Consider the following 18196-nt stretch of genomic DNA (forward strand, 5'->3'; position numbering starts at 1 on the left):
TAATGGTATTTTCATTGGGATTGCATTAAATTAATAGATTATTTTAGGGAGAACTGGTATCTTTTTGATATTGAAGTGTCCTTTCCAGGAACATGTTCCCTGCCATCCAGGAACATGGTTTGTCCTTCCTCTTTGTTCACTTTGCTTCTTTCAGTGATGTTTTTGACTTATATAGGTTTCCTGTTGTTTATTGTTGTTAAATTTAAGCCTATTTTAATTTTTGCTATTGTAAATGGGATCTTTCTGTTTTTACTCATTTTTTCCATTCATTACTTTTATTCATTCTTTCTTCTGGTGGTTATTGTATATATGAAGGCTTGATGTATGTGTTTAATTTTATATCCTGCTATTCAACTACAATTTCTTAATGTTTGGAATAATTTTTCCATTGATTCTTTGGTATTTTTCAATTAAATATATTATTTGCAAATTGAAGTAGAGATAGTGTCTTCCTGTAACCCTTACACCCATCCCGAGTTGTTAAGCCTCTAATTGCTTTCTCTTGTCTAATTGCATTGACAAATATCTATATAATTTTATATAGTAGTAGAGTGCTTATTTTCTTGGCTATAGTGGGAAAGTCCTTAGTGTGTCCCCACTAAGGTGCTGGCCTTAAAAAACACACACATATATATATGAGATGTAATTTACACACCATAATAGTTACCTATTGTAACTGTACAATCCAGTGATTTTTAAAGTAAAATTATAGGGTTGTAGAACATTTTTGTTACCGGAAATTCCCATGTATCTGTCCTTTTACAGTGGCTTATGCGTTGTATAGAAGGTATAGAAGGATATATTTGTGTGTATTTATATGCAAATATGTACATCCTATGCCTGTATATTTTTATCATTTAAGGAATTACCCATTATTTTCTATTTCATTGCTTGTTTTTAATACAAATGAATGTTTCAAAGTTTTGTTATTTTTGAAGATGTTATTTATTTATTTATTTATTTGAGAAGCAGAGTGAGAAGGAGAGAGCATGAGCAGGGAGAGAGGCAGATGGAGAGGGAGAAGCAGACTCCTCACTGAGCAGGGAGCGCAGCGAGGGGCTCAGTCTCAGGACCCTGGGATCACCACCAGTGCGAAGGGAGACACTCAACCATCTGAGCCACCCAGGCGCCCCACAAAGTTTTCTTCTTGATGTACATTTTTAATCAGCAGGCTCAAATTGTCTGTCTTGGCATACTAAAAGTGAAGTTTCATTAAAGTGCAATGTTAAAAAGTTTTTTCTCTGAGTAAAGGAAGATACCATTTCATATGCTGAAACATTTGCCCCGTATTGTGTTGTAGAGGATGGCATTCCCCGTGGATATGCTGGATAATTGCAGTCATGAGGAATTGGAAAATTCTGCTGAAGATTATATGTCAGATCTAAGGTGTGGGGATCCTGAAAACCCTGAACGTTTTTCTCTTCTCAATATTACGGTAAGGTGTGGGAAGGTGATTTTTGTCAACCTTTTCAGTTGGGTTTACACATGAAATCAGTATCTTCTTATTTTTTATCATTTAAAAATGTTAATCACTTTTGAAATTTGCATCAGAAGACTGTTCACTGAAATGGATAAATATCGACTGGTTAGTACAGCAGCATGGTCAGGTTTTAAAAAGACACTATAGGTCATTGCTTAGTATTTGTATTTTGCCTTTAAAATGAGATATAAGTTGCTTTGCTAAGATGGGTTACTGTATTTGAGCTAACTAAATTAAATTTACTTGAGATTAGGAATTTGTGATTTTAGAAATTTTTTAATAAAAAATCAGCAAAACACTAAATACACATTTTTGTGTCACAAATCTTCCCTTTCTGTCAAACTTCCTAATTAGTAAGTGTGATATATTGTGATGGAAAGATCGTTAGCATTCCACTGTGAACTAGGTAGTAGGCCAGTTCTCTAGCCTCTCTAGGCCTTAGAGTTTTCTTCTAGCAAATGATGTTTAAAGGCTTCTTGAAACTCTCTTCTTCTAAAGCACCAGGATTTTATAATTTATTCTTCTAACACACCAATATTTATAATTATCTGAGTTATGATATCTGTAAGTGGGGAATTATGGTCAGATTAATGAAGGTGGAAAAATCTTAAAGTATCATATGTATCTCAGTGGAAAAACGAATGTACCTGTCTTATGTCTTTTACTATAAAATGGAATTTTCCCTCCTGAAGTTGTCTAAATAACAGATGATAAACTATAGTTGTTTTTTAATGAGTTTATGTACCATATCATGCCTTGTTTTTATTCAGATGTGTGGCTAGAGCACAGTAGTAATATTTATTGAAATAAACTTTAATTTTTTTCCCCAAGAAAGTAAAATTGCTGCAAAAGGGAAGTCTGATTTACTTTTTTGAGACTAGAAATATCTTCTATGAAATTAAGTTATATAATTAGCATTAATGTAGAGGAAGTTTAGTATTTTGGTAGAAGCATTGTGTTTTGCCCTGTATTTTCTTAACAGACTTCACTAATCTTTAATCACTTATCATTTCAGATTCCTATTAGCCTGTCAAATGTAGGCTTTGTACCTCTTTATGGTGGTGATCAGACCGAGAAAATTCTTGCTCTTTTTGCTCCTGAGGACTCACTCACAGGTCTCTTTTTTGCTTAATCTTTATAAATTGAGTAATTTTTCTCCAAACATTTAGAATTTTTAAAAAGTAGCTACATGAAGGAATTTTAAAAATTGTTTCAAACTAAATTTCGGAAAATAATTTTCCCTTGCTTGTAATTAAATGTTCAATGAGTGAAATAAAATAAAAATGGTATAAATGGGGCCACATTATAGTATAAGGTGTGGGTATATTTAAGATTACCTGTATAAACTTTTTCAAATAGTAATATTGCATACTGTAAGGCTTAAATGTTAATAATCGTTTATTCTGTTTTAGCTGTAGCACTTTACCTTGCTGATCAGTGGTGGGCTATTGATGATATTGTGAAAACATCTGTCCCTTCTAGAGAAGGGCTTAAGCAGGTAACAAGACGCTATAATTTAAAAGTGTTTCTTCTGAGATCATTTCACAATATGTTTCGCATAAACATTGATAATTGTTGAGATTATTGAGCACGTCTCCATTTTAGTATAACCAGGTTGCATTTAAACCCTTAGAGCTTAATTGTTATGATGAAACTGGTAGTCTGGTTGGGCTTCCTCAATATTACGTGGTTCTAAAATTATCTGAGAATTAGGTGAAGAAGAGTGAATACCTATGGGTTACTTGAATTGTAGTGACCTGTGTCTATATTAGCTTCTGACTTTCTTACAGGGTAGAGAGAAAGCTAGTTCTGGGTGTTTGCCTCGGTTCTCTGTCTCTAGGAGAGACTGACCAGGAAACTTGCCTATCGGTAGGGCCATTTCAGGTGGTCTATTCAAATGTTCTAATCAGTGGACTAGAATGGAGATCCTTGGGAGCATACTGCCAAACTTTGTCCTTTTTTCTGTCCCAGTCATCATTTTACCGTTTACTTAGAGGAAGACACAGATGGCATGCTGATCAGTTCTTCCTGCCACAGTGCTGAATGGGAGAACCAGTCTGAAAGGCAGAAGTAAGAAACAAAGAGCAGGGTCTAACATGATGAAAAGTAGTACCCATGGGTTCAAAACACTTAACTGCACAGGTACACCGTGAAGAACAAGCTAAAACAACACGTACAAAAACAATTGGCTTTAGGTAATTAGAAGTAAAACTAAGATAAGCAAAAAAGCTAATAAAAACCCTTAAGCTTATATAGCAAAGCCCCACTGTCTTAAGCAACATCTTCAATGCTTAGTTCTGTAATATCTGCAAGTCCCACCTCTCCCCCAATGGAGAGATGTTAAGGATCTGGAGCACTTTGAAGGGAGAGGACTAGAATGGCCAGAGTACCCAGAATTGCATTAGCTCAGTCTTTTCCTTCGCTTGATCCCTTGTTCCTGTGGTATGAAATTTAGGGGAATGTCATGGCTTTCTTCAGATATATTTAGGCTGTGTGGCTCCAGGGTATCAGAGTCTGGTCTTTGGCTGTGGTCAGCTCAGTATGAAGAAGAATTTTATACTGGTCAGAGCTGTTCAGGGAAGGAATGGGTTGCCTTAAAAGCTAGTGAGCTTTATCATTTCCTGCGTTGTTTGGTATCTGACATCCCCTAGTGTGTAGTATGTTTAAGGCTTTTTTTTTATTTTTTTTTTTTTTGTGAGAGTAGTGTGTGTATAGTTAATGCTTTTTTTCTTCACTCACCTAATTAGAGGGCACTCTTGTGCTTTAAGGAGGCTTGAGGAGAAATAGACTTTATGGATAGAACTCTTGTTTTTAGTGGTGAAAGATGTCTGTGAGGGGAAAACCCCATTGTGTGATGTCAGAAAGTTGGTGAGGAGGTCCCTGTGGCCTTGCATGTAGGAAGTGAGGTTCTGCTTCCATTCTGTGATTGCCCCAAGTTTGTTTTTGATCAGATTTGTCTGTGCCACTGTTATCACTCATCTGATCTGGCAGAAGGGTCTGTGGGTATGTGTGTGGGGCGTGGTGGCTATTCCTTATAGTTAAACAACCAAGACATGACTGTTAAATGAACATTTTACCTGGAAAGGTGAGACAGATTCCTTTCCCAAGAGTATAATTATGGCCTTGCTCATCAAATAAGATAATTGTTCTTAAAGTCATAAAGAATAACATGAACCTTTTTTTCTCTATTCTTTTTTCCTTTTTTAATTTACTATTGAGGCTAAAATGGGGTGAAAAAGAGTTGAAGCAGTAGAGGTGGTGGGGCAGCAATTAGGTGGGGAGACCCTGGATCTGGGCAACTGGAAGAAAAAAGAAAACACTTGAACACTAAGGAAGAGATGTTGGGGATTGGTACATTAGAAACTTGTTTTACCTGTTTCAGAATTTTGCTGAGAGGCAGTATTCCATGCATAATACGTGTTTGTAGAAATGGATTCTTACTGGTATGAATGATGGGTCTCATCTGTGTGATGAAAGGTTTAAGAAATCACTGCGAATGTATTCAAAGTGCTTTGAATGCTAGTGTGAGGGGTGGAAGCAGGGAGCAAGGTAGCTAGCATCTCTGAATGGGTGCATATCATAACTGTTGTGCCTGGTGTCTGACTCTCTTTCCAGGTGAGAACTCTTGGGGAGAGAGTGGTTCTGTATGTTCTGAATCGAATTATTTATAGAAAACAGGAAATGGAGAGAAATGAGATACCATTCCTGTGTCATAGCAGTACTGATTATGCTAAGATTCTGTGGAAGAAAGGAGAAGCCATTGGGTTTTATTCAGTTAAGCCTACAGGTGAGTCTTTAAAAGTTACTTAAACTGTATCTAATGGAAACCTCCTTTTTAGACCCCAACTATATCAATATCCTTTTAAATGACTCTTTAGAGTTTAAATTGAGGGGATTTCACCTAGTATTTCTTGGGAGTACTTTGACTCTACCTTTCTGTGTGAATGAGAAGTGTTAGGAAAGTCTTGAAAAGCAAAACAAAAATAAACGTTTGACAGAGGGTTAGATTTCTCCACGTATGTGCAAGGAGAGTTGCACGTTGAGCCTCTTATTTGGCTGTCTTGACTCTCTTCCACGTCCTTCCCTTTATTTAAAGCAGGTGTTTGATTCCTGCTGCTATCACTATTATGGGCTCCTTTTAAAACTGCTATCTACCTGTGGACCAAATGCATAGCCTCTGCCTCACACAGCTGATTCAGCCTGATTTATTAAAGGCAGCTTTGCCGAATACCATGAAAAACAAAACATATTTAGAGAATTCGGATAGCTTTGAAATTGTTAATCTTCTGAAGTTTGGATTTTTGATCCTAAGACCCAACTATACCCTATTCCTAAAACATGGGTGGAGCTTCATCCTGCTTGACCTATTTTCCTGTCATTTCGACTCCTTAGAGGTACTGGAGCCAGAAAGATCTAACCTGCTTGATCCATGTATGCACATACACCCTATACCTTATAACCACCATGTAACAAAGTTGGCCTTTTCTGTACCTTGACCAAAAGACCTTTCATAGAGAACACTCAAATTATTTTCAGGCTTTCTCACATTTCACACCTTCCAAATTTAGCCCTTTTGGTCAGATCAAGTTTAAAGATCACACCAAATTCACTGTTGGTTTGCAGAACAGTTGTGACTGATCCCTTAATCACATAATTAGTACACACTTAAGAGTTAGTGCATGTAGTCAGTGAAGAGAAGGTCACTTTTTCTCAAGAATAAAAAACTATGATCTATATAGTTTAAATTGGTTTGCTGTTTTATTTTTTAAAATATTTATTTAGTGTAGAGGGAGAGAGCGTGCACACATCAGGGGAGGGAAAGAGGGAGAGAGAGAGAATCTCAAGCAGACTCCCCAATGAATACAGAGTCCGACTTGGGGCTCGATCTCACGACCCTGAGATCATGACCTCAGCCGAAATCAAGAGCCAGATTCTCAACCAACCGAGCCACCCAGGTGAAACAGCTGGTTTGCTGTTTCAGTAAATACTTTGGTTCTCCTTCAATATGCTGTTTTATTCTGTATAAATTTGAAATAGAACCAATAATTTATGTAACTTAAGAAAGGTATTATACAGGGGCAGAATAATAATGTTGGTTAAATGGAAGCATAGCATTAGTTTTTTTTTAATGTTTTAATAACTTTGGGGTTGAGGTATGTTTTAATTGCTTTATGCTTTATTTTATACAAGGTAATTCCTATGGCAATTGGAGGATTTTTTTTTCCTTCTCATACTGGCTCCAGGGGAGTTTTTTTTTTTAAAGATTTTATTTATTCATTTGACAGAGATAGAGACAGCCAGCGAGCGAGGGAACACAAGCAGGGGGAGTGGGAGAGGAAGAAGCAGGCTCCCAGCTGAGGAGCCTGATGTGGGGCTCGATCCCAGAACGCCGGGATCACGCCCTGAGCTGAAGGCAGATGCTTAATGACTGAGCCACCCGCCCCTCCAGGGGAGTTCTTACCTGAAACTAGCTCATAGACATTTGGGGCATGTAGTAGTCTATACTTATTTAGAGCTTGAAGGCACACAGTTAAAGGGCATAACATTCCTCTTTCAGTAGTTCTAATCAGTACTTGATTCCAAGAGTGTGCTTCTCTTTCATGTACTTTTGGGGCTCCTTCTCTTGTTGCTTGTTGTGATAGTTAACAACATTTTTTATCCTTGAGCTTTCAAGGGCTACTTGTCTACCACTTTTAGCACCTTCCATACTTCTTTACTAATTGCATTACCTCCTTACTATTTATTATAGTTTTTTCCCCACTTTAAGCTCTGGCTGTCATCTACCAGGTAACAGTGGAATTAGGTGTGCTTATACTAGCCTTTGAATTAATAATCATTTAATTCAGTCTGGAAGCATTAAAGGAAACCCAAATGTACAATATTTTGAAAAAACTGTCCAAATACTAAAACATTTTGTGGTAGAAGTATATATGTATCGGGGAAAAAAAGTGTACCAGTAGCAAAAAGATTAAATCCTTCTTAAATTTGTAGTTGAATGACAGCCTTATGGTGTCACTTAACTATTTAATGATTTTTAAATTAAATAGCAAATCATTATATTGGGATGTTTATTGGGATGTGAAAATAGTTTTGGTATATGAAAGGAGACTGTTTATAAAAGTCCAATCCTATTACACTACAGTGAAATTTAATAAACTACATAAGTTCTTTTTAGCCTGAAGTAGATCACTGTGGTGGACTTAGAGCATGTTTGTATGTTTTTTGGGTTAGGTAGATGTCAGATTATTAAAAATAGTTCTTTGCAGTAGATTGTTGTGTGAAATCTGGCATATAACTCTAAGGGAGCTCACAGAATTGAATAATGTCTTTATAACAAAAGGTTTTCTGGTCCTTTCTATGGTTATTAAGCACTTTTATCTATAAAAAAAATAGGAGTAGGATTAGTGCTGAACCTTGTCTCCTTCTGGTATTAAGTAATATTCATTCATGGATTCATAAACCACACAAAAAAATAGGTAAGCTCCATTTATTTCATGGATGTATTTTCAATAAAATTTTATTTTTTGCCTAATAATGAGTTTTCCAAATGTATAATACACTTGTGTTTTGATCCATCATATAGTAATACTAATGATAATGATAACTCAAAATTTCTTTTGGATTGATAATTAGAATCTCATGGTCACAAGAAATTTTAAAAATTTATATTTATGTACAGGTATATTTTTACAGTAAAGAACAGTTGGATAATAAATATGTAATCCAAGTATAAAAATATATTACATTAGGGTAACATTCTGTAGAATAAATACAATAGAAATAGAAGTTCAAGAAAAAGGAACATTATAAAACTTTTGAGTGTTAAGGATAGGTTAGTTCAATAGTAAAGGAGTAGTTTATTCAGTGGATGATGAGGTTTACCAAATTAATAACAGCTTTTAGGGTTCATCTGATACATTTAGAAGAGTGATAAAATAATTTTGTTTATCTTTAATATTGTTTGTTAATTGAAAAGGGAAAAATAGTAAATTTACATAGAGCGTCATGGCAGACACCATGTTAACTAGTAGATCATGGTTAGTATCACCAGGAATAAGACCCATCAGTATCATGGACTCCTGATATATGATGTACTGAGAAGGGCATAACATCATTTCTGGTATTTTTTCCCAAAACCCATAACCTTAATTTTATAATGAGAGGATGTTAGACAAAGCCAAACAGAAGGTTATCTACAAAATAGCTGATCAGTAATTTCTAAAAGTGTTAAATTCATGAAAGACAAAGGTGGAGTAACCAAAGAGATATTAAACTAAATCGAGTATAGAATCCTGGATTGGATTCTGAAACAGAAAAAAAGGTGTTAGTGGCAAAACTGGTGAATTTTGAATAAGGTCTCTATAGTCAGTAGTATTTCGTCAATATTCGCTTCCTGGATTTGATAATAGTACTTTGGTTGTGTAAGATGCTAACATTAGGGAAGCTGGATGAAGGGTATATGGGACTCTGTATATTTTTTGCAACTTTTCTATGAGTGTGAAATTTGTATAATAGTTTCTCAAAAGTAAATATCGATAATATGCTAGAAATTCCATCCTTACAGTTATTGAAACTTAAGATGAAAACTTTAGATGTTACCAAAGATGTATGAATACATGAATTTCAAAATTATTTAAAGGTTACAACATGAGCAAAAATGTTTCCTTTGAGGAATTTGAATTGGCCAAGAGAATAAAATTCCATAAATACCAATATAAGTGGCTCATCGAGGAAATGTCCCAGTCAGATCATCCTTCTGTGAAGTTCATTGTCAGCAATCACCACCATGCACACAGAACACCTAATCAGCTTTTTAATGCCTCATTCATAACTATGAACAAATAGGGGAAACCACTGATATGAAACATGGAGATCAGAACAAAAGAGAATTAAAAAGCAATTTGGAAGAGACAATGAAAAACAAAACAACTCTTAATGTATTTGGAAGGTAAGAGTAGTCCTTACACTGATGAAATGAGGACGAGATATATTAAAAGAATGTCTGTAGAGCTCTTGGAAATTCAAAATTCAGTGTACGAAAGATAAGGAAGTGGATCAGAAAGGAGAGCAACAGCAACAAAAACCGCAAATGATGGAAAATAGGTAAGAAAATTACAGGAATGGTCTGAATAATAGATGTTTCAGGAGAGAACAGAGAAACTGGAGGGGAAGAAGTTACCAAAGAAATAATTCAAGAAAATTTCTCAGAACTGTAGAACATGCATTTCCCCATTAAAAGGACTCATTGAGCATCCATCACGATGAATTAAAATAGACTCATACTGAGACAGAATATTAAGAGATTTCAGAAATTTGGGATACAGAAAAGATTTTGTAAGTCTCTAGAGAATGAGAGAAGCATTTATATAAGAGATCAAGTATCAGAATAATTAGATTCCTCCACATCAAAACTGCACAGAAGTGAAACAGTGCCCTTACGACACTGAGGAAGTGTGGTTCTGTGGAATTGGGACTGGGGTGGATAAATGTATGTAAGAGCTAAATTCTCATCTTCCATACTGGGAAGGGCATTGCTGATGCCTAAGATGGAAAAAATCAAGAAAAGCAGGAAGTTATTTAGAGATGTGGAAGTAAATACCAGAAAGATTAGCTAAATAATTTCAAAGTAGTGGTTTCTGGGGAGCAGAAAGTGTGTGTGGATCATGGAGGCAGTCACAGGACTGCTTTTTTTCTTTTCAATCTAACAGGACTGTTGTGCTCTAACCAGTGTACACATTAAACTTTGAAACTTTGATTAAAAACAAAAAGTGAACATTTTAAAAAGTGGAACTATATCCAGAATCTAATCAGTGTCGACCACAAAACGAGCTGAATTTTTTAAGTCCTCACAGGATCTGTGATGGTAAAAGGGCTGTTCTGACTACAAAATTGCTAATGAGAAATATCTTATGTACCTGTGAAAAGCAAGAAAGCCCTTTGTTAATTCAGTGGAAATTTTGTAACTCTTTGCCCTATGTCAAGAACTAGAGAAGATGTAAATTTGTGTAAATCAGATATCACATTTAAGGTAGATGAGCTGAGAGAAAAAACAAAATGAGGACGATGTCATTAGCTGCTGTTTTGGAAAGGTCCATTATTATTTGGCTTCAACTGTGAACCATCTTGATCCATTTCGAAGACCCATATTTTGGGAAATCACAATCAAAGAACCATATGAAGGTAGCACAATCTAGTCAACAAGTACTGTAAATTATTTTGTTGAGTCACTACCAGAGGGATTTACGATGACTACTAAGGGACATGTTTTTGGTTATAGTAGTTCTCATTTGAAGTAATTCATAATGGAAGTGTTTTTCCCTCTCTCATCATTTGCTAGTCAGCTTTCCTTATGATTTTTTAGACTTTTTAACTGAGAACTGTTTCTGTGGTCTTCCCTCCTTTTTGGGGGCAAATCACTCACCTCCTGTTCACTGAAATTCAGCTCTCTAGCCCTTCTAAGATTTTTTTAAAGGAATATCAGAACTGATATGAAACGATAAAGATTAGTAGTATTGCTAATGGCAAAACATAGAAGTTTGTGTTGGAAGAGTGAGGTTATATTGTGGGGCCTTGAGTCTGTCTAGGTATAATCCTTTTTAAAGGAATGAGCAAAGACATGGGGAAGTCCCAACTACTGTGTGGCTACCTGAAATGTGTCATTGGGAAATGAAGTGGCTACTTTGTTTTCAGGTGAATTTCTAGCCACCTAAAGGGCTACATGCTTTCCAATTAGCTTCTCTACTGGGAAGGTAGGGCTGATTGCATTGTCAGTGTAGGCACAAGAATGGCTGGTCCTGGGTTCCTGCACCTTCAAAGCACCAAAAATTTAGTGGATGAAACAGAAAACTATAGTCATTAAATAACTACTCATAATTCAGTTTGATAAGTTTGTACTTGAGGTATCAACAACAGTAGTCTTTGAAAAATGGAGCAGGAAGTTTTGCCTAGAGGAAGGTGTCACTGAGAAAGTGTTATTTAAAAGTGGCTTTGAAGTAAGGAGAATGTCAGTAGGCAGAGAAGGGGGGAAGGGAAAGAACAATCTTAGTAAACATATAAATGTAATATAAATATATGAAAGAAGGCAGAGTCATGAAAGTTCAAGGTGTATTTAGGATGCCACCCTGGATAAGCTGGTGGGACTAAAGGATAGGGAGAGTAGAGTGGGAAGAGGTGAAGATGGAAGGTCCTCTTGTGAAGGGTCTTAAATGCCATAAGGAAGTTGGGAATTTTACTGGCAGAGAAGCTATCAGTGAATTTTATGTAGAGGTAACATGATTAAATATTTTAGTGAGATAATTTTTTTAAACATTTTATTTATTTGAGAGAGAGCACGAGCAGGGGTGAGCAGGGGGAGTGGCAGAGGGAGAGGGAGAAGTAGGCTCCCAACTAAGCAGGGAGCCCACTGTGCGGCTCAGTCCCAGGACACTGAGATCATGACTTGAGCGAAAGGCAGATGCTTAACCTACTGAGCCACCCAGGTGCCCCAGTGAGATAATTTTTGTAGGACTTGGTGATTGGGTAGGAAATTGTATTCTGAAATCAGGAAAGTCAGTTAATTGGGAGCTATTTTAGTAGTCCAGGTGAAAGAAGGACCAACAGTAGAAATGTGGCAATAGGGATAGAGTAGGAAACAGATTTGAGGGAGATTTTTGGGTGGACAGAGTGTCCTGACTCTAATGTCTATATGTCCAAAGGGAAGGAGAGGAACCATTGGTGACTTTTGGGGGTTTTGGCTTGGGTGCCTAGGTGGGAAGGTGTTAAGATTGGGAATATAGAAGGAGGAGTGGATTTGGTAATACTTGAGTTCAATTTTGATGTGTAAAGTTCAGTGATCCTATGGGACAGTAAGTAGACATACATAGTTAGAAATAGAAGTTCGGTCACACGGGGAGGTGTGGATTTTGACAAAAGTCAGTGTAATTTATGTATGTATGTTTGTTTGTATGTATGTATGTATGTATGAATGAATGATTTTATAATTAAGTAATCTCTACACCCAACTTGGGGCTTGAACTTACAACCCCAAGATCAAGAGTTGCAAGGTAGCCAGCCAGGTGCCTCAGAAGTCAGTGTAATTTTGAAATGTAGATGAGATCAGTCAGAACGCATATAAAGTGAGTGTGTATTCATGAATATTGGCGTGAGGATATAAGTTACTGGAAACAGCCTATCTGCTGAGATGTGCTTATTGATTTCCTGACATTTAAAAAGGAAATGTTAATCTACTGGGAGATAAGAGAAGGGGGAAAGTTAGCTGAGGCTGCCAACTGTTCACCAAATATTTGTGCTTAATCTCCTATCTTGTAGTCATTGGCCAATAGCTGCCCAGTCAGGAATTATATTTTCCAGTCACTCTCACAGCTAGGTGGGGCTATGTGACTAGTTCTTCCCAAAGTAATGAAAAATGATCTGTATGATGTTGGATCCAAGTGGTTAAGATGCGTTCTTTTTCTCCATCTGTCTGCTGAATGCAGTGGATTTTGAAGACCTAGTGAATGGAGAAGGCACAAGACAGAAGGAACCTGAGTTCCTGTTACTTTGGTGGGCCCCAGTGAACCATGTTTCCAGTATGTATGTGCTTGTGTAGTCTGCTTGAATCTGGGCTGGCCCTGTGACATGGTTTACCAGTAGAATGCAGCACAAGTGACACTGTGCTAAACCTTAAGAAGGCCTGGAAGTTTGCATTTTGCTACCGTTAGAAGCTAATTCGCCATGTAAGAAATATAACTACTTCAAGACTGCCATTCGGTGAGGGAGCCCAAACAGCTGCATTAAAGAGAACTGAGGCTCCCAGCTGGCAAGCCTAGCTGTGCTTACAGTCAGCAGCTGATACAAACTGTATCTTGTGGGAGTGAAGCCGTTTGGACTTTTAGCTGTTTCAGTTCCCCATATGATACTGTATGAAAGTTGTGATAAATAATGAAAATTTTTGTTTTCAGCCAGTACATTTTGGGATGGTTTGTTGCGCTACAATAGGTAACTGAAACAGTTCTTGGATGATGGTGCATCAGAAAGCCATCCACTCGGGGCGCCTGGGTAGTGCAGTCGTTAAGCGTCTGCCTTCAGCTCAGGGCATGATCCTGGCATTCCAGGATCGAGTCCCACATCGGGCTTCTCCGCTGGGAGCCTGCTTCTTCCTCTCCCACTCCCCTGCTGTGTTCCCTCTCTCGCTGGCTGTCTGTCACATAAATAAATTTTTTAAAAAATCTTAAAAAAAAAAAAAAAGCCATCCACTCTGCAGTAGCACCTATGTGGGACTGTTACTTAAATAAAAATGAGTCTTATGTTAAGCTTTCCATATTGGTTTGTTACAACAGCTAACGTTGCCATAACTGACTTTAAAGCATCAAGACTGTGATGAGAATACTTGTCTAGTGGTATATGACAAGTTCTCTCATGCAGATGTAATCACATTATTTGTTTAGAATTCACATTATGCATGTGTTCTGTGGAGACAGTCACACACTGATGCCTTCATGAGTATTTATGAAGGTGAGGGAAGACATATTCCTGGTGGACAAAGAAGAAATGGTGATTTTATGAGGGGAGAAAGTCACTCAAGTGTGGTAGAGTATCTGTTCTTGAATTTGAATAGATCCTGAATGGTTTTGTGAAAATTTATTCATCTTTCCAAGTTATTTTGAAAAGTTTTTGAAAATTTATTTTGAAAGATGCTATATAGATAGGGAAGGAGAGAAAAGGGGAAGAAGGTGTGTAGAAGAAAGAGCAAGAGGGAGAATTTGAGTTAGTAATAAAAATTGTGTAGACTCCCCTCATGGAGCTTAGATTTTAGAGGAGATGTTGGCAGTGAATAGACAGACAATGCTATGAAGAAAGCTAAAGTAGATAAGAGAGAGTGTTTGTGGGGAGTTACTGTTTTAAATGGGTCGGGCTCAGGGGCTCCCGGGTGGCTCAGTCCTTAAGCGGCTGCCTTCAGCTCAGGGCGTGGTCCCAGAGTGCTGGGATCAAGCCCCACATCAGGCTCCTCCGCTGGGAGCCTGCTTCTTCCTCTCCCACTCCCCCTGCTTGTGTTCCTTCTCTCACTGGCTGCCTCTCTCTCTGTCAAATAAATAAAATCTTTAAAAAAAAAAAAAAAAGTAAGGTCAGGCTCAGCATCTCTGAAGGGAGTAAGGGGATGATGGGATATGTGAAGTTTCAGGAGAAAAGGTTTTGAGGCAAAGAACTGAAATGCAGAAGCCCTGAGGCAGAAGCAAGTTCAGGGTGTTTGAGAAAAAGCAAGAGAGCCAGTGGCTAAAGTAGAGAGCGTGTGTGATACGGGGTAGAGAGAAGCAGGGCCATATCCTGAATGATCTTATAGGCCAAGGAAAGAGTTTGAATTTATTCTGTGGGTAATGAAAATCTATTGAAGGGTTTTGAACGTGGGCATAACACAACCTGTTTTGCCTTTAAAACAGGTAACTAACTCTGTTGTGTGAGAAATCGGGAGAGGGGATACTGGAATTGAGTTTAGTTAGTTAAGAGGCAGAGAGTGCCTGGCAGGAGGTGATGGTGGCTTGGACAAGGGAGGTAGGGGTAGAAGTCATCATATTTGAGATAAATTATGAAGCTACTGTTGCAGGATTTTTGATGGATTGTACATGGCTATGAAGGAAATAAGTCAAGGTTGAATTCTTGACTTTTTGCTATAAGCAGCTGGGTGGGGGTGATGAGATTTACTGAAAAATTGGTCAACTAAGGGAAGATGAGGTTTGGGGAGTATCTATGAAAAATCTGATTATAAATGGTTTATTGAAATCACATGTATTATTTATTTTTTTAATTTTTAAAAATATTTTGAAGATTTGGAACATTTTGAGAGGGCAAGCACATGTGTGTGGGGAGGAGCAAAGAGAGGGAGAGAGAGAATCTCAAGCAGACTCCCCATTTAGTACAAAGCCCCATGCAGGGCTCAATCTCACTACCCTGAGATCATGACCTGAGCTGAAACCAAGAGTTGGCCGCTTAACCGACTGAGCCACCCAGGCGCCTGTTCTTTTTAAATTTTTTTTTTAAAGATTTTATTTATTTATTTGACAGAGAGACAGCCAGCGAGAGAGGGAACACAAGCAGGGGTAGAAGGAGAGGAAGAAGCAGCCTCCCAGCGGAGCAGGGAGCCCCATGCGGGATTTGATCCCAGGATTCTGGGATCACGCCCTGGGCCGGGAGACAGACGCTTAATGACTGAGCCACCCAGGCGCCCCAGTTCTTTTTAAAATTTTAATAGCTTTATTGAGGTACTATTCACATTCCATACAATTCACCCATGTAAATTATACAATTCAAAATTTTTTTTAGTAGCTTCACCAAATTGTACAGCTCTCATCATAATCAATTTTAGATCACTTTGATATCCCCAAAAGGAAACCCTGTACTCATTGGTAGTCACTTTCAACTCCCTCAGCACTGGCCTTAGGCAACCAGTAGCTTGTCTCTCTAGATTTCTGTCTCTGTAGATGTGTCTATTCTGCACATGTAAATGGAGTTGTACAGTAATACAGTCAGACAGTAGTTTTTTTGTCTCGCTTCTTTGGCTTAGAGTACTATTTTCAAATTTTATCCATGTTACGGCATGTTATCACCACTTCATTCCTTTTTATGGACAAATAATATGCCCTATTATATGGATGTACCAATATTGTCTTTCATCATTTGTTGGGCTTTTGAATTGTTTCTACTTTCTGGCTGTTTTAAATAATGCTGCTGTGAATATTTGTGTACAGGTTTTTGTGTAGATGTGTTTTTATTTCTCTTGGGTATATACCTAAGAGTGGAATTGCAGGGTCATATGGTAACTCTTAACTTTGGCCTTTTTTTTTTTTTTTTAAAGATTTTATTTAATTTGACAGAGCCAGCGAGAGAGGAAACACAGGCAAGGGGAGTGGGAGAGGAAGAAGCAGGCTCCTAGCGGAGGAGCCTGACGTGGGGCTCGATCCCAGAATGCCGGGATCACGCCCTGAGCCGAAGGCAGACGCTTAACGACTGAGCCACCCAGGCGCCCCTTAAGTTTGGCCTTTTGAGGAGCTGCCAAATGGTTTTCCAAGTGATTGAACCATTTTGCATTCCTGTCAGCAATGTACCAGGATTGCATTTTCTCCACATCCTCACCAACGCTTGTTTTTATTTACCTTTTTGATTTTAGGCAGTGTAGTAGATATGAAGTATCATGGAATTGTCATTTTCAGTTGTATTTCCTTAATGGCTAAGGATGTTGAGCATCTTTTCATGTGTGTATTGGCCATTTGTGTGTCTTCTTTGGGAAAATGTGTACTTAGATCCTTTGCCCATTTTTTTTTTATTTATTTATGTGACAGAGAGACAGCTAGCGAGAGAGGGAACACAGCAGGGGAGTGGGAGAGGAAGAAGCAGGCTCCCAGCGGAAGAGCCTGACATGGGGCTCGATCCCAGAACTCCGGGATCACGCCCTGAGCCGAAGGCAGACGCCTAACGACTGAGCTTACCCAGGCGCCCCCCTTTGCCCATTTTTAAATTGGGTTGTCTTTTTTTTCCCACTCCCCCCCAGCTTTATTGTGGTATAACTTACATTTAAAAAAAATTGCCCATATTTAAAATTTACAATTTGTTGTGTTTTGATCTATGTTTACAGCTGTGAAACTGTTAACCACAATCAAGATAATAAACATACCCATTATCCTCAAAAGTTTCTCTTGCTCCTTTGTAACATCCCTCCTCCCGCTATGAATCCCCAAGCAAATACTTATCTGCAGTCTATTACTATACATTAGCTTGCTTTTTCTGGAATTTTATAAGATGTGATCATTACAGTATGTACATTTTTGTTTGTTTTAGCCTGGATTCTTTCACCCACTGTGGTTATTTTCAAAAGTCACATATCATAAAATTCACTCTATTATAAAGTGATTAATCTTTATTGATTTAAAAACACTTAATGTAAGATCCACTCTTAACGGATTTTATGAATCTGTTAAGATTCTTGTATTGCAGAATTGTTAAGATTATTGTATTGTAGGATACAGTATTGTCAACTATAGGAATAATGTTATACATCAGATCTGTAGAATTTACTAATCTTGCATTGATGAAGCTTAAAACCCATTGATTGGCAGCTTCCCATTTCTGTCTCACCTGCCCTTGGTGAACATAGTTCTGTTTTCTGCTTCTTTAGTTTGACTGTTTTAGATACCTTATATAGTTGGAGTCATACACTATTTGTACTTCCATGGCTGGCTTATTTTACTTAGCATAATGTCCTGAAGTTTCATCCATGTTGTCGTATATCACAAGATTTATTTTTTAAATGAATATTATTTCATTGTATGTGTATACCACATTTCTGTATTCATTTATCCATCAGTGGATATTTAGGTTGTCATAACATCTTGGCTATTGTGAATAGTGCTGCAATGAACATGGGATTGCTGACATCTCTTTGAGATCCTGATTTCAGTTCTTGCATAAATACCCAGAAGTGGGATTGCTGGATGATATGGTAATTCAATCTTTGAGTTTTTGAGGAACTTCTGTACTGCTTTCCATAGTGGCTATACCATTTTGTATTCCCATCAACAGTGTACAACAGGTTCCAGTTTCCCATAACCCTTGTTATCTTTGGTTTTTTTGTTTGTTTGTTTGTTTGGTAATAGTCATTCTGATAGGTGTGAAGTGATACTTCTTTGTTGTTTTGATTTGCATATCCCTGTTGATTGGTGACATTGAACATTTTTTCATATACCTGAC

The 18196-nt window shown here is 37.5% G+C and overlaps 1 protein-coding gene across 2 annotated transcripts in view; it reads left to right on the forward strand.

Annotated features, from left to right (window-relative positions):
* Positions 1–1303: 1303 nt before the first annotated feature.
* FAM169A (family with sequence similarity 169 member A) overlaps positions 1304–18196 on the forward strand; it is a 39379-nt gene continuing 22486 nt past the window's right edge. The window contains exons 1-4 of one of the 2 annotated variants that reach the window (XM_008691660.1): positions 1304–1435; positions 2496–2595; positions 2893–2978; positions 5096–5267. In XM_008691660.1, coding sequence (XP_008689882.1) covers positions 1304–1435; positions 2496–2595; positions 2893–2978; positions 5096–5267 — 490 coding nt within the window. The remainder of the gene's footprint in view (positions 1436–2495; positions 2596–2892; positions 2979–5095; positions 5268–18196) is intronic. The other variant, XM_040622184.1, reaches the window with a different exon arrangement.

The sequence above is a fragment of the Ursus maritimus genome, unplaced genomic scaffold (assembly GCF_017311325.1).
Source record: "Ursus maritimus isolate PB19 unplaced genomic scaffold, ASM1731132v1 scaffold_5, whole genome shotgun sequence".
Taxonomy (NCBI): domain Eukaryota; kingdom Metazoa; phylum Chordata; class Mammalia; order Carnivora; family Ursidae; genus Ursus; species Ursus maritimus.